Source organism: Argentina anserina, chromosome 7, assembly GCF_933775445.1.
Source record: "Argentina anserina chromosome 7, drPotAnse1.1, whole genome shotgun sequence".
NCBI classification, from domain to species: Eukaryota; Viridiplantae; Streptophyta; class Magnoliopsida; order Rosales; family Rosaceae; genus Argentina; species Argentina anserina.
The window spans coordinates 12925239-12951533 of record NC_065878.1 but is presented as its reverse complement, the minus strand read 5'-3'; the positions used below and the strand labels follow the sequence as shown (position 1 = coordinate 12951533).

At 38.6% G+C, this 26295-nt stretch overlaps 4 protein-coding genes across 4 annotated transcripts; 1 reads left to right on the top strand and 3 right to left on the bottom strand.

The window, feature by feature from the left end:
- Positions 1 to 782: 782 nt before the first annotated feature.
- On the bottom strand, positions 783 to 3012 carry LOC126802498 (receptor-like serine/threonine-protein kinase At2g45590). Its single transcript, XM_050530139.1, has one exon. It carries the CDS (start codon positions 2957 to 2959, stop codon positions 923 to 925), a length of 2037 nt encoding a protein of 678 aa, XP_050386096.1. The 5' UTR covers positions 2960 to 3012; the 3' UTR covers positions 783 to 922.
- A 7046-nt stretch (positions 3013 to 10058) lies between these two features.
- Positions 10059 to 16579, bottom strand: LOC126802501 (calcium-dependent lipid-binding protein). The gene is made up of 12 exons (XM_050530141.1): positions 16280 to 16579; positions 16035 to 16165; positions 14758 to 14859; positions 14620 to 14670; positions 14375 to 14495; positions 13585 to 13706; positions 13359 to 13457; positions 12603 to 12683; positions 12431 to 12513; positions 11909 to 12134; positions 10851 to 11015; positions 10059 to 10711 (listed from the first exon to the last, which is right to left on the bottom strand). The coding sequence occupies exons 2-12, from the start codon at positions 16137 to 16139 to the stop codon at positions 10346 to 10348; spliced, it is 1521 nt and encodes a 506-aa protein (XP_050386098.1). The 5' UTR covers positions 16140 to 16165; positions 16280 to 16579; the 3' UTR covers positions 10059 to 10345.
- Positions 16580 to 19535: 2956 nt separating this feature from the next.
- On the top strand, positions 19536 to 19961 carry LOC126803601 (blue copper protein-like). The gene is made up of 2 exons (XM_050531383.1): positions 19536 to 19699; positions 19832 to 19961. Exons 1-2 carry the CDS (start codon positions 19536 to 19538, stop codon positions 19959 to 19961), a joined length of 294 nt encoding a protein of 97 aa, XP_050387340.1.
- A 359-nt stretch (positions 19962 to 20320) lies between these two features.
- Positions 20321 to 21841, bottom strand: LOC126802511 (cucumber peeling cupredoxin-like). The gene is made up of 2 exons (XM_050530147.1): positions 21535 to 21841; positions 20321 to 21450 (listed from the first exon to the last, which is right to left on the bottom strand). Exons 1-2 carry the CDS (start codon positions 21749 to 21751, stop codon positions 21053 to 21055), a joined length of 615 nt encoding a protein of 204 aa, XP_050386104.1. The 5' UTR covers positions 21752 to 21841; the 3' UTR covers positions 20321 to 21052.
- Positions 21842 to 26295: the final 4454 nt, after the last annotated feature.

Sequence of the window (26295 nt, the reverse complement as noted above, 5' to 3'; positions counted from 1 at the left end):
CAACTCCTTACTCCTTGGTTAGAAAAGATTTAGACATTGCAATGTGTAAAAGGTGCGACATAGAACAAGCCCGCGGCATGTTGATTAATTTCACTTCTAATAGAAATTGCAATGAAGTTCACAGCAGTTCAAGATAAAACCAGCAGAAATGAATTCAAAATGGTCTCGAAATTAATATAAATCGGTCATTTACTGATGTGGTGTACAAAAAATCTTCTACATTTCTCATTTCCTCTAAGAACCACATAGACACACCATGAGTTTCATCTTCGTAACTGTAGAATCACATTCTAAGTGACATGCTTATGGGATGATAGCTTTGGTATATAATGAAAAGAACAGCACATACTAAATATGAATCCAATACTCATAGAAGAAGAAACAATTTAATCAAAACCTCACTATCACTATAGCCTACATCCCACAACCAAAACCACCACCAACTGAAAAACAGTGAATATATGAATATATGATGATGGAGTCGCTCAATATAACATTATGAAGATTTTGTACCCTTCTACTGAAATTGATGCTACTTTGGTACAAAAATCTACCCACTTTTAAAAGGAGGTAGACAAGAGCTTAAAAGAAGACAGCTTTTGGGGCCCTAAAGGGTCCTGATTGAGTCCCAGGATACTACTGATGAAGCAAATTTGTTCATAATTTGGCCTACTACTAGTAACTGGATCACTTTGCAAAAGCAAAAGCAATGTTTCCATTTCCGTACTTTCGATCTAAATAATCATCGCATTCTAAATGTCAACTAGGAGCAGAAAACCATGCGAAAAATAAGAGACCTGAATTCATGAAAATTATGCAGCTTTCTTTACTTTTAAGCAAGAAATTCCTACACAGCATCATAATTAGAAAGGACCTACAAAAGTACACTCTAACAGTCAATGGAATCCCATAATGAATGAACTCACCGAGCCTTTTTCCGGGACTTGAACGGAAAATTGGAAGGCGGTGACGGTGAGAACTCGAAGGGCAAATGGGGCGGCTCGCCTTCACCCGTTAGCATCCCTACAATTTCCTTCATGGTTGGCCGTTTGCCTGGTGCTCTTTGCAGACATAGCAATGCAATGGTGATACAGAGCAATGCCTCTTCCCTGTCCAAAGAATGTATAGACTGGTCTACAAGGTCCAATAGCTTCCCATTTCGAGCAAGTTGCCGTGCCCATGATATTAGATTAGCCCTCTCGAATTCCGACATTGGGGAGGCTGTTACTTGCAGCGGCCTCCGCCCTGAAATCAGCACCAAAACCAAAACGCCGAAGCTATACACATCACATTTCTCAGAGAGCTGCCCTCCACCTCCATATTCAGGGGCAACATAACAAACTGTGCCTCTCATGCTCGGTGTGCTACTAATGCCACCACTCTTCGGTATATCACCGCCGCAACTACCCCAGTCTTGGCTATTCCTCCTCCCACTTCTAAGCTCACTCCCAAATCCGTCCAACCACCAATCAATGCTGCCTCTACTACTCTTGCTCTTACTCTTCCTCTTCTTCCTCTCCGACCCCAAATCCTCCTCGTCCTTCTGCCACCACAACTCTCCACCGCAACCCGAATCAAAACCCCTCTTTTTCTTCTTCTTCTTCTTACTAAGCTCCTCGCAAAACTCCTCCTTCCACCACTCCCTCGGCTTCCTAGCCTTCTCCTTCTTCTTACTCTTTTCTTCATCCAGTGACACCCACCAATCCAACTTCTTCCTCCTCTTCTTCGGCTCACCATTGCAGCTCGGAGAAGCTACCCATTCGCTCTTCGGCCGCTCCTTCTTAATCTCACTCCCAATCCACTCCATCACATAATCCTTAACCCTCCCAGACTCAGACCCTACTCCTCCCACATTGTCCTGCTTCCACCACCAATCCCTCCCTGAGCTTCCCTTAACCCTCTTCCCGCTACTAGCCAACTCCTTCTCACTGTCAACACTAAACTTATCGAACCCCGCCGCTACCACCACCGGCGACGCCTCCGAATCCGAAATCCTCACCACACAACAATCCGGTGACCTTCCCTCATCCAATCCACCAGTCACCACACTCATACTCATGCTCTCCTCCTCCAAAATCGAACCGTTATCCTCCCCAACCGCCGCCGCCTCAAGAATCTCTTTTTTCTCAGTCTCTCCCTCATCACCTTCCTCCACCGCCACCACCTGATCTCCCTGATCGAACTCCGCCTCCGTCTTCAGCCTCGCCAGCCCGAAATCCCCAATCTTGGCGTTGAAATCGGAATCGAGAAGCACATTGCTCGGCTTCACGTCGCCGTGGATCACCGGCGGGTCACAGTCGTCGTGCAGATACTCCAGTCCTCTGGCCACATCCAGAACCACACTGAACCGCTTCTTCCACGCCATGAGCTCCGGGCACTTCCGGTCCAGCAGAGCCTCCTGTAGGCTCCGATTCGGCATGAGCTCGTAGACTAAGCAGAGGTTCCGGCCACGGCGGTCGGTGGAGAAGCCGAGCAGAGATAGTATGTGTGGATGGCTGAGGTTCAAAGCCAGAGAGAGCTCGTTGTGAAACTCACGCTCACCTTGTAAGGAACCCTCAGAGTCCATCACTTTCACGGCGAGCGATTCGCCGGAAGGAAGCGTGGCCTTGTACACCGACCCGAACCCGCCGTGGCCGAGCCGGTTCGACGCCGTGAACGAGCCGGTGGCGCGCCGTAACAGAGAGTACGAGAACTTCCGCTGCTGCTTCTGGCTGCTACTTCTAATTCCATTATCGTTAATATCGACGGCGGCCTCAACGGCGGCGCTGACGGCGGTGGTGCTGCTGTTTTGGTGGTCGAACGGCGTCGTACGGCTGCGGGAGAGCTTGCGGTAGAGGAAGACAATGAAGACGAGGACGGAGAGGAAAGTGACGGTTAGGGCTACGGTGAGGAGAGGGATGAGGAGGTGGCGGTTGGTGCGGGGGTGTTGTGGTGGCGGAGGTTCGGGGCGGGATGGCATGGTTTGTAAATAGAAGAAGAAAGCGTGGCGTATAGTTAGCGAGTCATCTCTCTCAGAGATGAGAGATTTTTAGGGAAAAGTAGCTATGGTGGTATTGAGTGACTGGAGTTTTTCCCTCTGCTTCAAGTCTATCGATAGTCCATCGAAAACGAAAGCCGAACTGTAACAGGCTGTGACGGAACGTAGATGATAGACGAATAAGGTGCTTTTTCTCCACGTGTTGAGTTTAGAGTGGCCTGTTGTTTTATTTTCGTTGTCTTGTGGACTTGTGGTGGTGGGATACATCTTATAGGGGATAGGTGGATTGTAGTTGGGGAGTTGCATTCACGCGCCACCCTGACGGAGACGGGTCGGCCACGTGGTTGTGGGGTCGAGGAGGAAGGGAGAGGGAACGGACGCGCTGGGGGGAGAGCGTGAGGTGGAAGTGGCGAGTGATCGTGTGCAAGTGAGGGTGCAGGTGGACAACTAGGGATGGTGGGGGGGGGGGGGGGGGGGGCGTTTTGACCTTTCTTGGAAAAGGGTCTGTGAGTCTCACTTCCTGCGTGCTTTTCTTTGTAAAGTTCGTCAGAAGTGCTTTAGGAAAGTCGTACATGGATTCGTTGACTATTTATATCAAAAGTGACGGAAGCAGTGTAGTATTTATAAGCAACCACATTTAAAAAAGAAATTTAGGGAGATCAAGTTACATAAGTGCAATTTATAGTTATATAGTTCAAAGTCTGAGACAAAATTTTGGATTGAAACAGAGCTAATAGAAAATGTGTTAGAAAATTGCACTATGATATGTGATATCATTCATGTGTCATGTATGTTGTCTTCCATTGACATTCTCATCAATCTCATGATTAATTAAGTTGTCATATGTTTGGTTTAACCGTTGTGAATTCACACATTTAATTGTGTTAAATAATTTTAATCAGCAGAATCGAAATATCAATTGTAACTAGCGTCATTCAAATCTTTCGGGAAAATTTACAAAAACTTAGTAGTATGAAGATTCTTAGGACCAGGCTAAAATCTAAATTGTGCCACTCCTCTGCCATTAGTTTATTACTTGAATTAAATGTCAGTATTCAAATTTCATTACCAAAATTGAATGTTGTGACTAGTGCCTCATTTAGGTATTAGCTCAATTTTTCATACTAAGTTCTGGATTTTAAACAACAGCAAACTACAACCAAGATGTGCATCAAGCGCATAGCTGCACAGTTGAGCTCACCCATTCACCCAACTGATCCAAGAATTGTTCAGCTCCACAGAAGTGTTCATCGCTCTAGCTAATGGATAGAACTCAAAAAATATCTAAGGGTGACGTGCGTAGTAATTTACTGAAACGATGATGTAGACATGTCACTTAAGCCCAACATATTTTTTGGAGTTTGACTATTATAACCTCGTATAGGGAATCTATCTAAACCGTATACTTTTTTTTGCAGCTTACGAGAGTGAGGAAGAGGTCAAAATATAAAACAACAAAACAGGAAAAAACTGAAAGCAGAGAGCGACGAATGAGACCGCGTGTGTCCCGCGCTATTTAACTTTATTTGTTTTTAACTTTCACCCCGAAAAGTCGAACCCACGCTTTGCTGGGAGTCCGGTCGGGTCTGACCCGTGAGATACAGAGAGAGCGATACTTCCGAGACCGTTGTGCTTGTGACGATGACGATGTATTGTTTTTTTATTTTATTTTTTATTTACAGTTCAACGTGAATATATTCGGGCTAAGATACGTACAACGTGTAGTAACTTACTTGATTTATTATTTACTTGGGTAATCTTAGTAGCCTTTCCAAGACATTCTGACATAGAATACACTCTGGGTCTTAATTTGTGATTTCTCCTAAATCCTTATTATAAACAGTAAAATATGGGTTTAGGATCTATAGCTCCCTCTTGTTTTGGACGATTTTATTAATGAAAGTGAGTGTATGTAATAACCCTAGATTTTTTTTTGAAACGATATTTGAATTGAATTCTATAAAGTTATGAATTTCAATTAAAGGAAATTGATTGTTTGCGAATGTTATGAAAACGGAAACGGAAACGTTCCGAGAACGTTTAATAAGAAAACGTTACGTTTCCGAATGAAATTATCGACTTTTATTTCGTCGCTCGGTCGCGAAAACTTCCTTCACAAAAGTTGTAGAACTCGTCGATACGAGTTCACAAGTATGTGACACGTTCGAATCGGACGACGTACGTAAAAGTTATTAACGACGGAAGTTAGTTTCCGATTTTGAGAGGGGGTATAAAAGGGAATGTTTGCAACTAGGGTTCCCATATTTGGAAACCCTTTCATTCTCTCACCCGCCTCCCTCCTTTCCCCTCTCCTCTCTCTCTCCTTCGGTCCTCCCTCTCCCTCTCGACCCCGAGCTCCTCTCTCTCTCTCTCGACCCCAAGCTCCCCCTCACCCTTTCGACTCGCGACTCTCTCTCCCTCTCTCTCTCTCTTTTTCCTCTCTCTCTCGGTTCCTTCTTCCTCCCTCCCTCACTGTTTTCGCAGCGATCTCCACCATTGTTAGGCCGTGGCCTCCACCGCCTATCACAGTAGCACCACGCCGCCCTTCTCTGCAAACCCCGAGAGGATCGCGTCCTCTCTCGCCGCCGTGAAGCTGCGTGACGCACCGATCTTCTTCGCCCCCCACCGAGCTCAAGGCTAGCTTTCCACAAGCAAATCAAGGTGAGATACATGCTAGGAACGATTGTGTGATTGTTGTAATGAATTTTTGATGTGTTGGAGTGAGATCGGAGGGAGATAGAGGGGGGGGTTACCGCCGCCTCGTGGTGGCGCATGGGGGAGCGTGGAGGGTGTAGGAGAGGGTCTGCCACCGTAGGAAGGAGGAGGAAGAGATGAGGGCGAGTTTTGGGGCGGCGGTGGCATCACACGCGCCTTGGTTGGCGTCGGCGCGTGGGCCCCACGCGCGGCCGGCCGGAGGTGGCGCGTGTGCCACACGCGCCGCCGTGTGAGGCGGTGTGATTAGTTTTGACTGAAAGGGTATTTTGGTAATTTACTGTGTAACGGTAAATGTAAATGTAAATTTTATTTACTACGGTAAATGTAATTAATTGTTACCTTCGGTAAATGTAAATATAAATTACTTTCAGTAAATGTAAAAAGTAATTTTGTAAAAGGGTAATTTAGTAAATTTTATTTACTGAATTTGTATTTACATTTAAATCGTACGTATACGTACAGGAATACGTATTAATATTTATACGTACAGGAATACGTATTAATATTTATACGTACAGAAATACGTATTAATATTTATACGTACAGAAATACGTATTAAAATTTATACGTACAGAAATACGTATTAAAATTTATACGTACAGAAATACGTATATAATATTTATACGTACATAAATATGTATATAGTATTTATACGTACAGAAATACGTATATAATATTTATACATACAGAAATACGTATAAATCGTATATTTGTACAGTAACCGTGAATAGTAACAGAGAACAGTAACATTGAACAGTAATTTCGTAAAACCGATTATTACTGTTTCGGCATTTAAAGGTTTACGAAACGATTCTAAATTCTTTTCTTATCATTTCAAGGTGATCATTAAATCGAGGAAAGGAATATCATCGGGAATTGTGGAATTACGCTCGAGTCGATAAGGTGAGTAAAATCTCACTGAATTACGAATCTACCCTCGTGGTGATTCAACATTTTTGCAAGTGTGTTTATCAGATGAATTACAACATGTATATAATTTTGTGGACTACATATATACAGTATAATGGTAATAAGTACATATATATATATATAGTTCATTAAATTACGTACTGTTATTAATTCATTAAAAATAGTCATTTCGGTGACGGAAAATTGTGCATGAGTATGTGATTTAAATGGTACAATATGATGTGAGAATATTGTACGTAATCCTTCAGGTGTTTATGAAATATGACATGTATAGGATATAGTGAACTATGTATATATTGTATGAATGGTAATAAATACGAATATATATAGTTTGCTATATAATATACTGTTATGATTTTTATTGTGGTGATATCGTGAAAGTTTTAAAACGTACAATATGATGAGTGATTATTGTACATGATTTTATCACGGAGAATGTTAAAAATGGTGATTTGTCTTCGGACGAGATGTGTGGTACAATATGATGTGTGATTATTGTACGTGATTTTTAACATTGAGATTGTTAAAATGTGAATTGTCTTCGGACCTGATTTTTGGTACAATATGATGTGAGATTATTGTACGTGTTTGGCAAGTCGAAACCTAGCCTTTGGCCGGGCGAAAGTTACGATACAGTTAGAGCTCTAGTCTGTCTGCCTTAGTACTGCATGTGAGGTAACGGGTGGTTATCTGCTCATGGGTACTCGGTGTATTTTGGATGTTGGGTAGCGGGTGGCTATCCAATATCAACGGTGTATTACGAGAGGGGTAACAGATGTGTACCAGCGTTCTTGGTACCCGTATTATAAATGCATTGGGTAACCAGAAGGGTTACTTAATTTCCTCATGAGCGTTTTATTTCATATTTCTTTGGGTCAACCAGATGGGCTGACCATTGGCTCATGAGGGCATTTATATTTGTTGTTTTGTGATTTTTCGTATATTTTGATATGCGAGTTATATGTTTTCATTTTACTCATACGAGCTGTAAAGCTTACCGGGTTTGTGTTTACAACCCCGGTGCACCAATTCGATGGTGTAGTGGATGACTCCGCAGGTGTAGATTAGCAGGAATTGACGGACCGCTCAGAGGACTTGAAGTGATTTACCTCCAGCTTGTGTGAAGATTTTGTGTGACTATTTTGTGAGAGATTGTGAGGATTATTACATTCCAACTTACGTAATGTAAATTATAAATTTGGGTTGTAATAATTGGTTTTTCTGAGTTGTATTGATAACTCAGTGATGATCCGCTGTGCACTTAAATGATTTCGATTTTATTGAGATTATTCTGTGTTTAACGACTTTAGAATTTTGAGTTTTTAAGCTCGAAATTTTGGGGTCGTTACAGTGTAGTCACACCAATCCTTTATTAAAATATTTAAATACTAATCTAAACACCATGAAGCTTCAACCAAGAAAGTGTTAGAGCTGAATAACAAATTTGCTTCTTAGTTAAGCTAGGAAATTCAGACAAAAACAAAAAGGCTAAGAAAGTCTTCATAACTATAAAACATTATTTACTTGTGCGTTGTGATTTACTTCTCATTTTAACAGCACATCAGTTAAGCCAAGAAAGATCTCGACAACTATGAGGGGTATTAGAGGGTGACGGCAAATTTACTTATTTTAATACCACATCAGTGACACTGGAATGAAGGACCGATTAGGGGATGGGTGGAACGGCAACCCCAGGGCCGGCCCTGACATTTTGAGAGCTATATGCGACACAAAATTTGGAGCCTCTCAAACTAAAAATATTTTTTTTTCTTCAACAACAACTAATAAAGAAAAAGTGAAAAATAAGACAATTCTATTATCTTAGTTCAAACAAAAATCTTACAATTACAATAAATAGTACCTAATTATTGAAAAATTACCCTTCTTGCATTTTTGACAAAAGTTTCAATTAGCTCTTATGGTTGACTTTTAATTATATTTGGACCCAGTATATATAGCAATCTGATCCAAATATGCAATAAGATAATAACTCAATAAGACAACTCAATATGTAGGACAATTATGCAAACTAAGCAAATTAACTGATCTAACATAGTAACTTTCGAACTTATTACGGATTAATGATCCAATTATAACTTATTATCAATAGTCAATAGATGATATTCTCATTGTTGAACGAAAAAATAACAAATCAATAGTATCATTAGAGAGAATAGACAATTAATAATTATGCAAAATTGCAAACCATAATAACCATTCAGTCTATTATCACATTCTCAAACTTTCAGAAAACACAGGACTATGTTTTGTTTTAAAATTGGACAATATATTAAGAACCAAGTCAAGCTAAAAGACTAACAATGTGAGTTAGAGGAGATCCCACCCAACTATATGAAATAGACGCAGTCATATCCAACTTAGCTAACTTATGAGCTACAATATTGGCATTACGATAAATGAGAACACAATACTATGTTAGAGTTAATTGTATTCACAATTTCAACTAAAGCAATGTTTAATCTTTTGAAATTAAAATATTAAAAGGAAGAAAGAATGGAAAAATTATTCATCTTCTAAACACAAAAGTTTTCTAAAAATTAGATTGAATGAATAAGAGCTGAATGTGTGAATTGTGATGATGATATGCATCAAAAAAATATATATATATGAAACTTGTTATATGACAATACAACTGATTTTTTTTTCTCATCATTTATAAAAAACAAATTGGGCTTTCAAAATTTTAAAGCTCTAGGCCCGTGCCTCTTGACTTACCCCCAAGGCCGGCCCTAGCCACCCCTGTCGTAATTTTTGCTGGTTTTTCTGTTTTTCTTCTGGAGAGGGAAGAGTGGGACTGAACTCGATCACGAGGCTAAATAATAAGAGCCTGTTGCTTGTTTTATAGTCCGTGTACTCTGCTGCTCACTTAGTGCGACCAACTCCAATTCTACAAAGGCTGTAGCACTGCCATTGTCAGTCTGCCAAGCGTCTCTATACCACGTGTTCATTCGCAGCTCCAGAGCAAAAAGAAATCATATTCATATTCTCTACCACAAGGCAGAAAATTACTGGCTTATGCCAAAGAAAGGAGAATATGAGATCCCAGCTTCATTGAGGAAGTAAGTGTTGAGGGGTGGAGCCGCCCAGGGTAAATCGCTTGCAGGCGGAAATGGAAAGAATAAGAATGACGTAGTACTGATCAAAGTCCAAGGCAGATTAAGTGATACGGAAATTAAGTAGTACGTAAAAAGCAAGAGTTGGAACTTAGAAGCAGATTAATAAAAAAAAATATTAAGCAAGTTAATCTCGTTCACACGGCTAGTAACTAACTATAGAATTTGTACTCAAATACCATTAAATTGGATATAAATTCAAGAGTTGAAAACAAAATAACTTAATTTAAAAAAATATTCTCCTCACTCTTAGATTTATATCTAATGGTGGTTGAACATGAATTTCACTGATCATGTAAACAAGATTGCAAGCACCACGAAAAAGATTGATAAATTTGTACAATATTTTCTACTTTTATTACACGTTCCGGAGGGGTAGAAGACACGAATACAGGATGATACAGAAGAAATATTGCTCACAGAACCAATACCCATGCCAATTTTGTTTTCCCCATATCACAATAAAGGAACAGTATTTAAGAAACTGTCGAAATGTCAGAAAGCAGAGTACGTAAATCTATTTATCAACGCCTAAAATTCACAGGATCAATTCACACAATCTAGCAGAGATAGTGCGGATGCAGGCACACTACCGTGGCTTTGCACCACCATTTTCTTGGACACTATTCACCGGAGTTGAAGAACCACTTCTTTTCCTTGAGTGGCTGGTTTGCCCAGTGATAGTCCTTCCCATGAACTTCCCAGCTTTGCTCAGGCTACTGCCAACAGCTCCAAGGCCACTACCAACCATTCCAACTCCAGCACCCACGCCGGTTCCCACAAATCCAACTCCAGCACCCACGCCGGTTCCCACAAATCCAGCACCAGACCCAAGTGCATCCATTGTGCTCCCTATAACTCCTTCAGCTTTCAATTTTTTTCTTTCTTCCAATGTCCTTTTCTCTTCCTCTAGAGCAACTAACTGCTCTTCCTTGTTGAATTCATGGTATAAGATCTGAAATAATCACACAGATTACATAAACATTAACATTTAGGAGATATCACCTCTTCCCTCGAAACTTCTACACATTTCATGGAATAGATATGAAGTACATCTGAAATCAAGAATAAAATTCATGAAGTAAAACACTTACCTTAATCGTAAGTGTTCCTCTGTCCTTCTTTTCTTTTATTTTCAGCATGTTATGTGATGGCTGCAATCTCAGTTCCATCTCTTTAGGAACTTCTGCTTCCAGATCAATCAAAGGTAATTTTGTTACTCCTAATCGCTTGTCTTGCCCAATATCCTCATCAAAAACCTGTGTAAAGATTTAGTGAATTTTAGCTTGTGCTTCAGTTTTCATCTCATGGGAACACTTATTAAACTTACAATATATACATGATAGCAGCAGTGCAGTTCTTTAAATGAAACCTTGGTGTCTAAATTGGGCTTCTGTGCAATACAGGGATATATGCAACAATTTCTGTATTAACTTATCAATGGATTAAAAAAACAGTTCGGATTGGTCTATATTTGATCCATTCAGTAGAGCCAGGACAAGAGACTAAAGACCTACAGGCCGAGAAATGATACACAACAACTTTATATCAATCTGCATCTTTGTTTTCTTATTATTATCTATTTCAACTTAAAACTTATTAATCAAGTACAATAAACTAATATTATTTTTAATGAATGACTCAATCAATCATATATTGTCCTAAGCCAGACTTATGTTAAACTCCTCAGAAATACACACAGGGTCTAGATCGCTTTGACTTAGAATCTGGAGCTTGCAAGCATTATATGGTTCATGAGAATGATTAATTATTTTTAAAATCAACCAGCAATACTTCAAGTGAAAATAGCGTGTATAAACAGGTCTCTGGTCAAAACAGAATTCTACCAGATACAACTTCAGCCAAGAGCTTAAAGATAGTGACGTGCAGTGAAGTACAGATTTTATGTCATTGGTGGAATTGTGACAAATTTCATAATCCAATATATGTAGAGGTGCAGAGATATCTGAACTCTAGCAATAGTTCAATTAACATAGAATTAATAAAAGAAGATTAAGACCATATTATAATTAGACATGCTAGAATCCAAGAACCTGTGAGTGTAAACTGAGCATAATATTCAGGAGTGCAACAAGGTAAAAACACCAGGCCTAAAAAGAAAAGAAAAATGGATGAGTGATAGAAATATAACCTCAAAAATGATTGACTGTGTCTCCTTGTCTTCTGCAATCAACTCAAACGTTTGGTCCCAAATAGGATTCAGATTGTTGTCAATAACCTTGGTCTTAACCTTGAACAATGGACGAATGTACAAGACAACATAAGGGTCTGACTTTCCAATCATTTCCATGTTCTTTATATCATTTGCTCTAACGACTGTCAAAGTAATCTTTCCCTGAGGTTTAAGCTCCAAGTCACTGTATAGCACCAACATACGTGTTATAGATCGCTGGATTGATTAAAATTGACTGGTCATCAAACCAAAGATAGGAAAGGGTCATGGCTGAACTTCAACGATGTAGTAAAAATATATAATTTATAACAAGAAAATAATATTACTAAGAGTAATTAACTGCTCTTTTTGAATAAAAGTAGATAACTTATAACAAGAAAATATAACTGATACAAATTTGAACATGTTAAATAGACAAAATATTATATGCAAGTATCCAATCTTTTCATATAATCAATTTGATTAATGTATCTGGTATACCTTATATCAACATCCACCCCAATTGGAACAACAATCCTATGTGGCCACTGGAGCATGTCTGTGACGATCGTTTCGACTGTATCCTAACAAATGCGTTTTGAAAGGTGATGAGTCTATAATGTACAAAGCAAACCAGAAGATGTAAAATTAACATAACAATTACAAAACTTACATCAATCATGTCCGATATTCCAGGCAGGGCCGTTAAGCTTCCACCAACAGCCTTCACGGTATAATCAATTCTCGGCTTTGGCTGACAAAAAGTAAACATGAATTGGTCACCACAACAGAATAATGGTGTTTAAGTATATGTATGTTCACTGTGTAACTAAATTGCCTCAGTTTCGTTCAGCAAGATGTGACAAATTGAGGCTAGTCTAAACTCAGCAAACATCTGTGAATGACTCTCTCCCCCTTTGACACTGTTCCCAGTCAACAGCGTGGTACAGATGGAAGATGTTTTATTTGAGCCCTTGCACAGCAAAACACCTCTCCACCCCTTTGACACTCTCTCCCCCTTTGACACTGTTCCCAGTCAACAGCGTGGTACAGATAGAAGATGTTTTATTTGAGCCCTTGCACAGCAAAACACCTCTCAACCAAAATTGTACTCACAATTCTAGTAAACACAGAGACTGTTTAACTTCAAGCGTTATAGTGACAAAACAATGATGCACATCATGCAATGTCTTTAATTTTTCCTTTGCACTTTAAACAAGTAAACCCTAAGGGTTGTCTATAAGAAGAAATCATTTCTTTATCAATCCAAAAATAGGTACTTAGGCAATGAACAAGCTTCACTAGTAGACCATTCGGAGCAATAAATAATACAATAACCATATTTTAGCCAAAGACATTTTTCCGAAAGGTTCACATGAGCACTATATGTATACATATGTATATAGGCAGTTGAGAATTCCAACAATACCTCAGCAAGTAGGGCAACAACAACCGCAGAAATACAAGGGATCTCTTCGGAGAGTTGGAAGATTACGCGCGCGACGGTAAAAACTTGAAGGTCCTTCAGCTGTATCAGACAACAAATTATACTCAATATTAAAGATCTCCACTAAGACTTTACTGCAAAGGAAAAGGTAACAAATCATAACTACATAAAAAATATCTTAGGCATTACGCCATCGTTTTGTACCAACCTGAATGGGAATTGAAGCAACAAGGGCAGCTTCAACACCTAATACAATGTTAGGATCACCACCCCAACGAAAATCGATGTCCATTGTGATCTGACCTTTCTTAAGGCTCTGAACACGAATACCTGCATAGATTATATATATAATAAAGATTGACAATAGTCATAATGACATATAGATAGATAAGCAAGGAAATTGATATGGATCATCGAGCACAGTATAGCTACATCCAAACTCTACAAACCAATAGAAATTCTACAGGTAGAATTTGTCCAATCTATTATAGGTAGAATATGTCCTATAAAAGTAGTAAATACTGCCATGAAAAAGAAATAACCAAAACTACATTTTATAAAGTTCACTTGAACTGTAAGTCAACTAACAATTCATATTTTCATCTTTTAGCACAAAATGAATGGAAAGCCTAAACCTTCTAAAAAAAGAACAGAAAGTCAACCAAGGAGGTCTTGATTACTCCTTTTATTGCTTTCGAGCTGGAATACAGCAAACAACCAATAAAAGTTTTAAAAGAACACCAAAGTGGAGATGGAAGATACAAAGATGCTAATTTTGAATACAAAATGGCAGGCACCTAGGTTAATAATTAGGGCTTTAAATAACAAGTAGAAAACTATTCAGCAGAAACAAAGTGGAATTCCAAACTAACTACTGGTTGCCTTCATCAGAACACACACCATATCAAGGATGGTTGTAAAAGTAGAGTTATTTAGCAGGCTCGCAAACCACGAGACTAATACACTCAAGAATAATGTCATGAATCATTCACGAATACCTTCAATCTTGGGTGCTACAGTACCAAGGGACAGTTTGCTAAATTTCAATGATGTAATTCCCGGAGGTCTGTATTCTTCCAACAGTGGTTCAACAGACTCTCGAATCACCAGCTCTGCAGCCTGGAAATATACACACAACATCCATAAGGTTAATGTTACCAAAAGAAAAAAACAATGTAGTTGTGCAGCATTTCTGTTAATTTTATGTATAAGGATAGGTACAGAGAAGCAAATAAAGAGTTACATCTGCAACAAATGGCCACAGTTTGCTCAGCTGCTTATTTAACCATTTCACCTGAAAATCAAACAATAGATGCAAATTAAAATGTTAGCTAAAGCATTAGAAATAGTGAATAATTAAGTTAAAGTACAAAATTTTAACCTGTTCAAATACAGGGAAAGAAATCCACTCAGGAAAGTTGTCTCCACATATTTTCTTCAAATCATCTCTGTTTAGTGACCCAAGGAGTTTTATATCAACTGCCTGTCAATGAAAAAATATACAAAAACATTAAGACTAACATGTGATATTTCATTCAAAAGGCTTAGTGCTACATAGTCAAAATTTTATGAAAAACGAAAAAAAGGGTAAGTATTAAAACTGCAATTATATATACTACTCTTTCAAATATATGAAATCCAATTCATTAAATCAACTAAATCATGTAGCCTACACAGCCAGGAATCCCAAAATCTCAAGAAATATTTATGTAAACTCTGAAGTTAATCCCAGTACAAAATGCTTGTCAGAATGATATAATACAGTTACGGGATTATGACAACATATGCTGACCCAAGCAATTTTTATACACAATCACACAAAAAAAAAATCAAAAGACTACTAAATTTTTTGGACTCATCCAACAGCAAGTGGCCAATTTTCATGACAACAGCAGTAGAAAAAACACACGTTCAACTTCTAGGGTAAGAATAAATTGACAGATGGCTTCCTTGGCCATCAGATTATGCACCAACCTATAGAAAGAATTCATTCTGAACCATTCTGTTTCCCAGCCCACAAAATGTATCTCCATGTTCAACGGTGAAATTGCAGATTTTAGTTAAATGGTTTCAACAACCACACACAGATGATGTTGTATCAACTGCACAAAAATTTTTAAAATGCGGCCAACTCCAACCCATCCTTTCATCAAATTGAAGGAAAGATGATGACATAGATCAAAGGTTCCCCAATGAAGTCAGCAGAAGACTTGCCTTTACTAAATAAACAACAATGCAACCGAGTATTGTTCACTACACATATTTTTCTACATTGCGCAAAACTCAACCAAAATAGTTTCTTCCAATCCCCTCACTATATCATCTCCCTATGCCCTGACAACATACACTCTTTCACCAAACTTCAATTCAATATTAACAAACCACATTTCCTCAACTTAAACAATCGACTTGCACAGAAAGCCTACATTGCAGTATTATATCAGAATTCCAAATCCCCGAAAATTCACAAGCAAAAGTATACAGAAACAACAGCATTTCTACACTTAACGAAAAAAAATCACTCCACAATTTCACACATCAATTCAAATCTAAAGCATAACCAAGCAATGAAGCAGCAACAAGAACAAGAAACAGTCCTCACTAAATAAATAAACAAAAGAAAATGCTCTCTAATTCAAGCAGCACTAAACCTTTTACCTTAGCGATGCGCTTAGTGCTCCGGTAGGCCATCATGTGACGCCAGCCGGCCATCAGCGCAATTCCGAACACCATCCCCATCAGAATCCCCGAAATCAACCCCATCTCCGCAGATTCCGATCACAACCTCCCTGGAACCACTCAAAAACCGCCACAAAATTCCGTCAAAAATCCAAACCGCAATTCCACAACATCTCTAAACCGAATCCGAAATTCACACCGAGAAAAAAAAACAAGAGACTCACCGGCGAAATCGAAGCGGAGCCGCGAATTAGGGATCGGAAAAACCTAAGAAGAAGAACAAATGCGGTAAAGGACGAATGAAGTAGCGAAAATACGAAACGTAGAAACCGAAGGCTTCCTTTTCTTTCTTCAGTCTAGAACAGTTTCAAGGCTGAAGCCATAAATGTATGAGTAGCAGAGTCGCTCCGGTTTTTGTGTGGTTTGCCTTCTGGTCAACTATATAGAGAAGAAAGATCAAAGCCAGCGAGCATTGAAGCCATGTAGGCCAGAGAAGGACTCTCTGCTTTCTTTTTCCTAATCGTTTTTTTTTTATAGCGTCTGGCTGGGTTTTTAATTGGCCGTCTTGTCCGTCTGAGCCGTTACGGACGTGATGGGAAATATCTTCTTCTCAGTCTCAGAGAAAAGCGTTATTCGACGGTTGCTAGCTGGAGTGCGTTTTGTTTTTTTGTCCTTTCCTGGTTTTTTGTCTTTTTCTGTGCAATTAATCCCCATTATATTCTTCTTATTTTTAGAGAAGAAATGTAAAATCTGATGAGGAAAGATATGAGTGACCCATAACATGGTGAATTTATGTCGAATTAAATCAATTAATGATAATGTGAAGTATGATTCTTTGCTATTTCGCAAGTGTATGGTGGGGAACTACTAAAAGAATATAATGGTTCATTGCAAGAACGTGGGGTCTTCAAGAATGTATTTGAAATATAAAGTAGTGAGAGGAAGGATCAAACATTATTGTGTGGAAGGATGTATAAAGGGTTTATGGGCTATAATTTATGATGCCTTTCGGATTACGGTCGTATGATTTTAATGGGCTCGGTTTGTTTGCTTCAGAAAAGAAAAAAGGATTGCAAAAGGTGCGACTTGGATGTTTTTATTATTTCACTTTTTTTATCCTGATTTTGATAAAGGAGGTTATATTCATATATCCTAAAATAACTCTTTTTTTTTCTTTTTCAACGCATGTGAAATTATAAAAAACACATATAAGAGTGAAAAAAAACAAGAGAATTTCAACTTGCTTATTTTAAACTAACGAATATAAATGATTTTTTTTTCAATCCTTTATTTATTTTAGGAAAACCCTAATTCTGAATAATAAATAAAATAAGATGATTTAATAATTTTTTTTTAGAATCGATGAAAGTGATATATTAGAACCGGAAAATGTATGATACAACATAAATACATTCCGTCTTCATGGACTACGACATAATTAAAATGTGCAGAATAAATAAAAACCTAGCAACTAGATCTTTGAACACTCCTAAGCTTAATCTCTGAGTAGGTACCAAGAACGTCACCAAGGAACCGGTCACCGAGGAGAGTGTAATATGTAGGAATACACCATGAACATTTAACGCTCTTATGAGCCACCGATGAACTATGCGAAAATACTGAGGAGAAGCCTAAGTAATCTCAATGGTGCAAACCCTAGAATAGAATTCCACACGTAAGAGAACTAGGTCATATAACAAATCAACTTCAACCAACATCTAGAGTCCCAAATTTGGGCCCAAAAATGAACAGGCCTAAATCTCAAAACCAAAAGCCAGCTGACTCGGACCTCAACACTCCAAGCCCATTGTTGGGCATTGAGCTCTTCTCTGGACACCCACCTATGCCCAAACATTGAAAATCACCGCCGGAAAGACGACGACCAAGGCCGTAGTCGACACCGACGACCAATCGCACCCTGCCAGAGACGACTTTCCAACCTCTGGCCTGACCGTGCCTCGCCACGACATAGCAAAGTGGCTACCATCGCTCGATGCCTCATCCCATGATGTCGGCCACCACTCAACATCATCCACACCAATCAAGAACTTGGCACCCAACACAGATCCGGAAACTTTCGCTCAAGAATAAGCCTTCGAAATCGGAGAAACGAGGAAGAAGTTCCCGGCTACCAGACCTTGGTCCTCTCCCCCAAAATGCTCATGAAGGAGAAGAGGTCTCTCCCACAAAGCGTCGATCGTGGTCGAACACCACTTTGAAGAAACTAACAAACATAAACTTTGATCCGACTTTTCTGGAACCCATGGTGGAGAGATAGGGTGCGTGCTCTTAGAGGGAACGCCAAATAGGCTGCATGAGTGTTGGAATGCTCAACGGAGGCCACTGTCTGCATCGAGGAAATCCCTAGGGTTTGTCGCCGCCTAACAAAGGAGAGGAGCACTCTCATCTCTTACCTTAACGGAGATCTAGCTTCAGTTAGAATTTAAAAAGAGGCAAATCAAATTAATCCATTTAGCACTGCTATATCATCTTAAGTATTATTTTTTATTGTTAAAAAAAATATAATAAACAACATTATTAATTTTCATGAATCAATTGAAAAACTACATAGAATTTTTGATAAACTTCGGTTAGGATATGAGAGAAAAACTTGTTTAATAGATGTTAGAATTATTTGAGTTGCTTTTACTATTTGGTGAGTTTCAAATCAATGAATTAAAAAAAGATAACAATATTTTTAATTATGAATTTAAGAGTGAAAGAGAAAATTAATTTGAGAAGATGAATTATGTAATTATTAAGAATTTTCGAGTTGTTTATATAATTGAATAAAAATAGAATTGGAAAGATATTAGGATTAATGGATAGTATATTGATTTGGTATCTAATAATGATATATTGATTATGGGCATTTTTAAAAAAGTATAGCAGTGCTAACTCCTCTCCTTGTAATCGCAATCACTGCCGGCCTGAGGCAAGACAAAGTAGGCGCTAGTCTTGGACCTCAACAAAAAAATTTGTATGCTTGCATTTTAAAAAGAAAACAATTAAGAAGAAAACTCTTCTTAATTATGCATGAGTTATGTAATAGTTACTAATTATATATCTTTCTTATTACAATGCATGAGTTCTGCAATAAACACTGATTATAACTCTTTCTTATTACATTTTTTTTATGAATCATTGTGATGTATAAAAACATTCTCAATTCATGGTTTTTCTTTCTTAATCCAAGACATAAGATGTAAGATTTTTGTAAGTTTTTTATTTTGTGTTTCCTAGATTTTTTGGTTTTTTTTTTCTTTATTTTAGTTGAGACAAAATTTCATTATTGTAAATAGTTAAAAACATAGAACTTTTGAGCCATTTATATGTTTAGAATAATGAAATTGTTTTGTCTTTATTTGTATGAATTTACAATTGTCTATGTTTCAACTTCAAAAATAAAACTATGAACAATTATATTTTTTTTTCGAGTATTTATTTTAGAGCCCCAAATAATTTTTGCCTTGATCCTCAATGCACGCAGGGCCAGCCCTGATCGCCGTTTTCGTGGTTTTTCCTAGCATAATTTTGGCAGAACAATATGTCGTCGGCAACGATCTAGGGTGGGATGGTGGTCCTGATTATCAAGCTTGGGCTGATGGCATAACATTTCTTGCTGGAGATGTTATAGTTGAGTTGTTTTCTTATGCTATAAATTCATTTTAGCAAGTAAAATTATAGCTCACTAGGTCCCGATTATATTTTTTTTCGCCACGATGTTGCTCGTGCAGCTAGTGCTGATGATTTCAATAATTTTGTTTCATCTCTAGACTTGGCCACTTGGGTACATACACGAGTGGCTATGACGCGTTAGTCTTGGCCGTCCCCCAAACCTACTATTTCTTATGTGACTGGCACTGCGGCGGCAGTTCTCAGAAGTTTATGATCACTGTGAACTAGTTGTCTCTCCCTAATCAGCACTCTATATACGAACAAACTCTAAGAACACTTGGTTGACTCATCTCTCAATGTACAATAACGTTTGATCCTCTGAGGTCGACCAAGTACCGGTTGTATTTTGCTTACTCTACTTCAAATGAATGAAAATTCAGTCTTTTTTGCCTGGATATAAGTTGTTTCTTATTTGAGAGCTAGATATACAAACATAAGATTGAGTTGCATCATAAGAAGTTAACACAACCTAAAAAAAGCTTCACTATATATAGAAAGATTCTCGGCATGCACATATCAATCTACTTTTGTGGTTCAACGGAAGAACTTGAATTAATCTACCTCAAAAATTGAGGTATTCATAAACATGTTCAAGTACATCAACGAGGCGCGCAGCATGAAGTTTTGTCGATTCAAAACGTATGCTAGCAAGCCTGTGAGCTACTAGAGATCAAGAGCGAGTGCACAAGTGATTTAAATCTGTGTTTAATGTCTCAAGAAAACAGAAGGTCCAAACTCCAAACCAACTCGAACAAGTAGCTCTTCCTGTTTTCGGTGAAGCAGTGTGTGCAACTGAACGAGCAAAGCAGCTACCAATTTTCCAGTGCTATCATGGCAGAACACGATCGACCAGTTCCTCATTAGTGTGGTATGGCAAGAAAGCCCGTTCGACATTGAGTTCGAAAGCTCCATCTGCAGCTGGCTTCCATTTATCTTCCGATTGCTCGCAGTTAGTTTCTGCCTTTCTGGGGTGGCTCTAACTCTCAAACTCAGTGCTCCTTTCCACTTGCTATGGTCATGCTTGCAAGGAGACGCCATCATCATCAACTAGTGATTTTATGGGATCTCTTTATCAGATAGATTTCTTTCTCAGTATTTGAGAGGGTTTTCCAAATTCTAGACATTGTAAGCTTGTAGCTAATTCAAATGTTACGTAATTTACAAATGACCAGAACAAATTAAAGGTAAAGAAGGATCTGTAAAACGTTAAATGAATCAAATCTGGGTAACTGATCATGGTTTCATGGTTTGTGACAGCAATTACAAATCTAGCATACAACAACAGAATTACCAATCGTACCCCAAAACCTCTCACAGTCTCACGCAATGAGAATCATCATAAACGTTACTAATAACCCCATTGTACCAGCGCCGGTTCTGAATCCACTATTAGTTCCGTCAACGGATCCGGGCGGCGAAAAAGCCGGAGGCGGCGTGTACGGCGGAGGTGGAGGCTGGTTGAGAATGGGAGGCAAGCCGAGGCCGTGGCCGACTTCGATAGCGAACGCCATGCCTTGCTGGCATTGTTCCCCGTCGCCGTTGCCGGAGAAGTAGTAGTTGGCACCCTCGGTCACCAACGGCACCACAATCGTCTTCTTCCCCAAAGAGTTGTCCCCCCACACGAAGGTGCCCTCGTCAGACGTGTCGTCAGCTGTGCAGATACGGTACGCCGTCGCATTCTGGGTATCAATCACCGTCTGATTCTCCGTGTTGAAAACTTCAATAAATAATACAAAGAAAATTATATATTGAAGAGAAAAATTGAAAAGCGAAATTTGGGGGAAATGTGAAGAGAAATTACTGAGATAGTCGCCGAGGTTGAAGGTCTGGGAGGCAGCCCAGGAGGAGTAGTTGGTGAAGGAAGTGTTGGAGGTGGAGTTGAAGTACCACCCGATGGACCCGCCCACGGTGTGGTTGACGTACTTGGTGACGGGGGAAGGGGCGGGTGCGGCAGAGGAGGAGGAGGCGGTGAGGGTGATGAGAAGGAGGAGGAGGATAATGGCCGGCAGATTCGCCATTGGTCTCCCTCTCCGATCTGACGAGGTGGTCTAGTAAGTAAGGTTTGGTTTTGGGTCTGGGTTTTGTAGTGATTTGAATTTTGAGGAATGGGGAAGAAGGGGACGTGTGTTATTTTAAGGAGGGGGTTCACATGGCTGTCGTTGATGTGGAAACTAGAAAGGAAAGTGTGCAGTTGCTTCCCCTGGGACAGGTGGCAACTGGGAACTCGCAAATATCTTGCTATTTTCTTTTTCTTTTTAAAAACAAATTTGTTTTGACCTTTGGCCGTGAAATTGTGACGCTGTAGACTGGCTCCCTTTCGAGGATTGGGGTGAACTTATGTGGGATGAAAATGGAAATTAGGAGAATTATATCAGGTTATGATCGAGCCATTAGAGTGTTTAATTTCGGTCGGTTGAGTGTTTGTCTCATCTTATTATCAAGAATAAAGTTTTAAATGAATATATAAATATAAGATATTAGGGTATAAGTAACAGTTGATTGAGTCTCTCGTTCTAATTTTTTTTCAAATCATAAGATATTTCATTAATTCTAGTTAAGTAAATATGATTGACATGCATATATCATCACCACATCACCTAACGTGTTGTTTTTTTTATTTCCTCTCGGTGTGACATTCAATGTGTACTTCATTATGGAACTTATTATCCAGTCTTCATCTAATATTACCAACTGCGGCTAACTTTAGTTTTCCATTGCTACAGTCGTGAACAAATTCAAAGATGTAAGACTAACTAACCGAAAGGAGGTCATGGAGACCGTAAGATTATTGTTAGAGTTGTGTTTCAATAATTAATTATAACTATTGGGCTTTCCACGTAAGATTTAACTATATTGTCAGAGATGCTCTAAAGCATCGCAACATTATGGGGTGCAGCTGCAATCTTTGGTGCTACCACCTTGGAACCAAATTAAGTACGATCACTGATGAAAGCAATATCTGATATACAACATCAATGTCGAGTTCCATTATCTCGCGCATAAGTGACAATATTTTGTTCTTCCAACTGAGTGCCCTCGTTGGAAGTAGAAGTGGTTATCCCAATTCAAATTACTAACCTATTGAGAGTTTGATCCCTTGCGAGTTTGAGATTTTAGTTTAGTATGTCCAACCTGTTTATAGATGCTGCATTTTTTTTTGTTCTTCTCCATTGTCTTCTCTTTTCCTCCTTTTAGTCTTTTACCACAACCCTTTGCCCTTATTGGAAGTGGATCACCAAAATGTTGTGGCTGAGAACAAGTGACGTTTTACTTTGTCCCTTCATCTAAATTACCAATTACATCGCCATCAAGTCTTTCACAAAAATCACCGATAACATTCTCCTCATTGCCTCTAACATTGGTAGTACCATCCACCAACAATTTTATCTTTTTCTTCATGCTTTCGAAATTCTCTTTCAAGAGTTGACATGCCTCTTTAGAAACTAAGGCACCATCAATTAACTCAGAAGCAGTTTGGATAATATTGTTTGGCTCATTAACAACGAATCATCACCAAAATCACTTATATTCCTATCATGATCTTCATGTATCATATCTGAATTAGGTGTTCTTGTCCACCTTTTAAAAATGTAATGATCTGGTAAACACTTAATCTGTTTTCAATTCATATATGCCAATACATGTCTGCACAAGATTCCCACAAAATCAAATTTTTGGCAACTACATGTAATATTACCCTATTCTTGCCATGTGCCTATGTTAAGGTTGTACATCTTTGCACTCAATGTGTGTTATATAAGTAAATGCAGTTATGACCTATTGGAATTTGGTTGAATAGTGAAGTTCGTTTCTAAATTCGCCTTATCCCTTAAAGATCTTGTTCTGCAGAACATCTTGTTTTGTGTTTGATCAGGGATGTTCGGGTCGTGGTTCTCCTGGATTGGTGTTATTATGCTCATTGTTAGATTTCATTGCAGACGTGATGAAGTTAAATAACACCATGATAGAAGAAAAGTGAGATGTGATCGCCTCGTGGAGGCACCATAAAGAGGAAAATTATATTGGGGAAGGTGAATTGAAGTTTTGGGAAGAAGTTGAGAATTAATGGTTGAGTAGTGCGCTTATCAACAGTAACCTCCCGTACCTTCAAAGATCCATCTTTTCTTTTTTCTGTCACCTTATAAACACATAAACTATCATCTTCATTTGAGAATTCAAGTACACAAGCCCAAGATAACCATAACTGTATTTGAAACTACTTGAAATTTTTGGTGGTATAAATCCGAGCCATTTGCCTCTCCATCATCATTCGCGTTTTGAATATAGGCTTCTGGTTGACATCAACATGGTTAGCAATTAACTCTTCATGGCGTTGGTGAGCAAGCCCTCTATTAAAATGAAGTATGAAATCCATCAATGTATTATCTTTTGAAACATAACCTTTGAAAAATGCATGGTCACCTTTAGCCCTTGAGCTAGCTGACATCCCTGTTGAGAATACATGTTTCACCTATGTTGAAACTCATCTTGAACGCAAGTCATAGAGTGAAGAGAACCAATCATTGTTATGAAGCTTACCTTTATCAATCACCTACATCCATCGTGCATCAAACTCTTCCTTGGTGTCTAAATCTCATACACACTTGTCAAATTCACTGAGAGCCTTCTTATAAGCACAAGCACCTATATTTTCAGAGAACTTATTCATAATATGCCAAATACAAAGCCCATGAAATGTACTAGGAAAAACTTGAGAAATGGCATTTGCCATTGTAGGATCTTGATCGTAATGAAACTTTTTAGTGGATCAGCTTACATTGCTTCTTTAAACTACTCTAACAACCAAACGAAAGACTCAATAGTCTCCCTGCTCAAGAAACCACAACCGAACACAATGGTTTGATCATAGTTATTAACCCCTAATATTGGCGCGAAGATCATACCATACCGGTTAGTGTTGTATGTAGTGTCAAACACAATAGCATCACCATAAAGCTTATAGGACCTTATTGATCTTGCATCAGCCCAGAAGCAGTGCTTAAGCCTATCACCATCACCTGCTTCCATCTTTAAAAAAAAACAAGTCATTCTTTGATTTCTCACAAAGAAAATGCTCATTCACCATATTTGCATCATGACCTTTGTACACTCTCCGCATGTCTCTTATATGGTTATATAAGTCCCTCTTTGTACAACCAACATTATGTATACCTCCTGCTTGAACCTCCAGAATACCAAAATGCTTGTAGGTGGGTACATTAACCAAAGAAAGTTGATCAACCAACAATTTTTTGGCTTCAGAAACCTTCTGATGTGATGTCAACATATGTACTTCTTCAGGGAGTGACAAGAGATGGTTGTGCTCCTCTACCAACCAAGAGACTATGTACATTGTACTCTGCCCAACCTGAAAACTGCAATTTTGGCCTCACATCCACATCGTACAACCCCTTTGCATCTTATACCTTTACCATCCCCCTTTTTCTCAAACTTTCCATGTTGGTAACACACAAACCCTTTTCTAGTAATGTCATTTGAACATCTGTGTTTTTTCCCTGAATGACGTCGAATGCCAAAACCTCCCAATCTTGCATAGTTATTATAGATATCATATGCTTCTTCAAGGAATCAAAGATTTGACCAACACTCTGCTATTTCAGGAGTGTAAACACAACTAGACACATTTCATTAACACCATCCATGAACCCATAATAAGGATTTCCACATCCAGTGTCCTCATCCCTTTCACCTATACAACAAATTTTGTTCAAGAGAATTGAAATAAATTTAGATGTAAGTTGAAAAAGAAAAGGAGGAATATCTACATCAAGTTGATCAGGCTACTCAAAGACATGGATATTTAAGCAATATGAAATATTACTGTGAATAGCATATAAAAGGCTTGGCCAATATCACTAACCCAGTAACCCATATATTCAACAATCTAATCCATACATACAACAAGTGCTTCAAAGTCCTAATAATAGTCAAATTGCAAATTCTAAATGTCAATTAAATACTTTTCAAACATAACTCGGATTACACAAACTAAATTAAGCAATTCAAGTTGTAAGAGAAAGAATGAAAGATACATAGCCAAAAGATGCCAGTTTTACAAAAAAAAATTATATAGATAAAGGAGATTCATAATGAGTTACGTGGAGGAGGATGCTTGGAACATGAGAGAGTGAGAGTGTAGATAAATTTCTGATTTATGGAAAGATGTTTCCATGGCGCGGGAAATTTGAGAGGATTTCAGCGGGAGAAGATATGGAGCGGCGGGAGAAAATCTCTTGGCAGTAACATGATTAATTTGGGAATTAATTGGGTGGATGCAAGTTTCTCTTGTTTTTTAAAATGGGAGCTGTTCATAAAAGTCCCATAGATGGTCCTTAACAACCTAGTCTTTATTAGAAAGGGATCCTATGAAATAAAAGATTCAAAGTGTACATTTAAGTCCAGTTTTCCCACGCCATGCCACCAGGTCGTCGATCTTCTCCATTGACGTTGTTGTGCTCCTACCCTCTCAACTACTAGCTAAAAGGGTCTTCCTACTTAGTCAATGAAGAAAGATATATTAAAACAAATTCTAGCACTATCT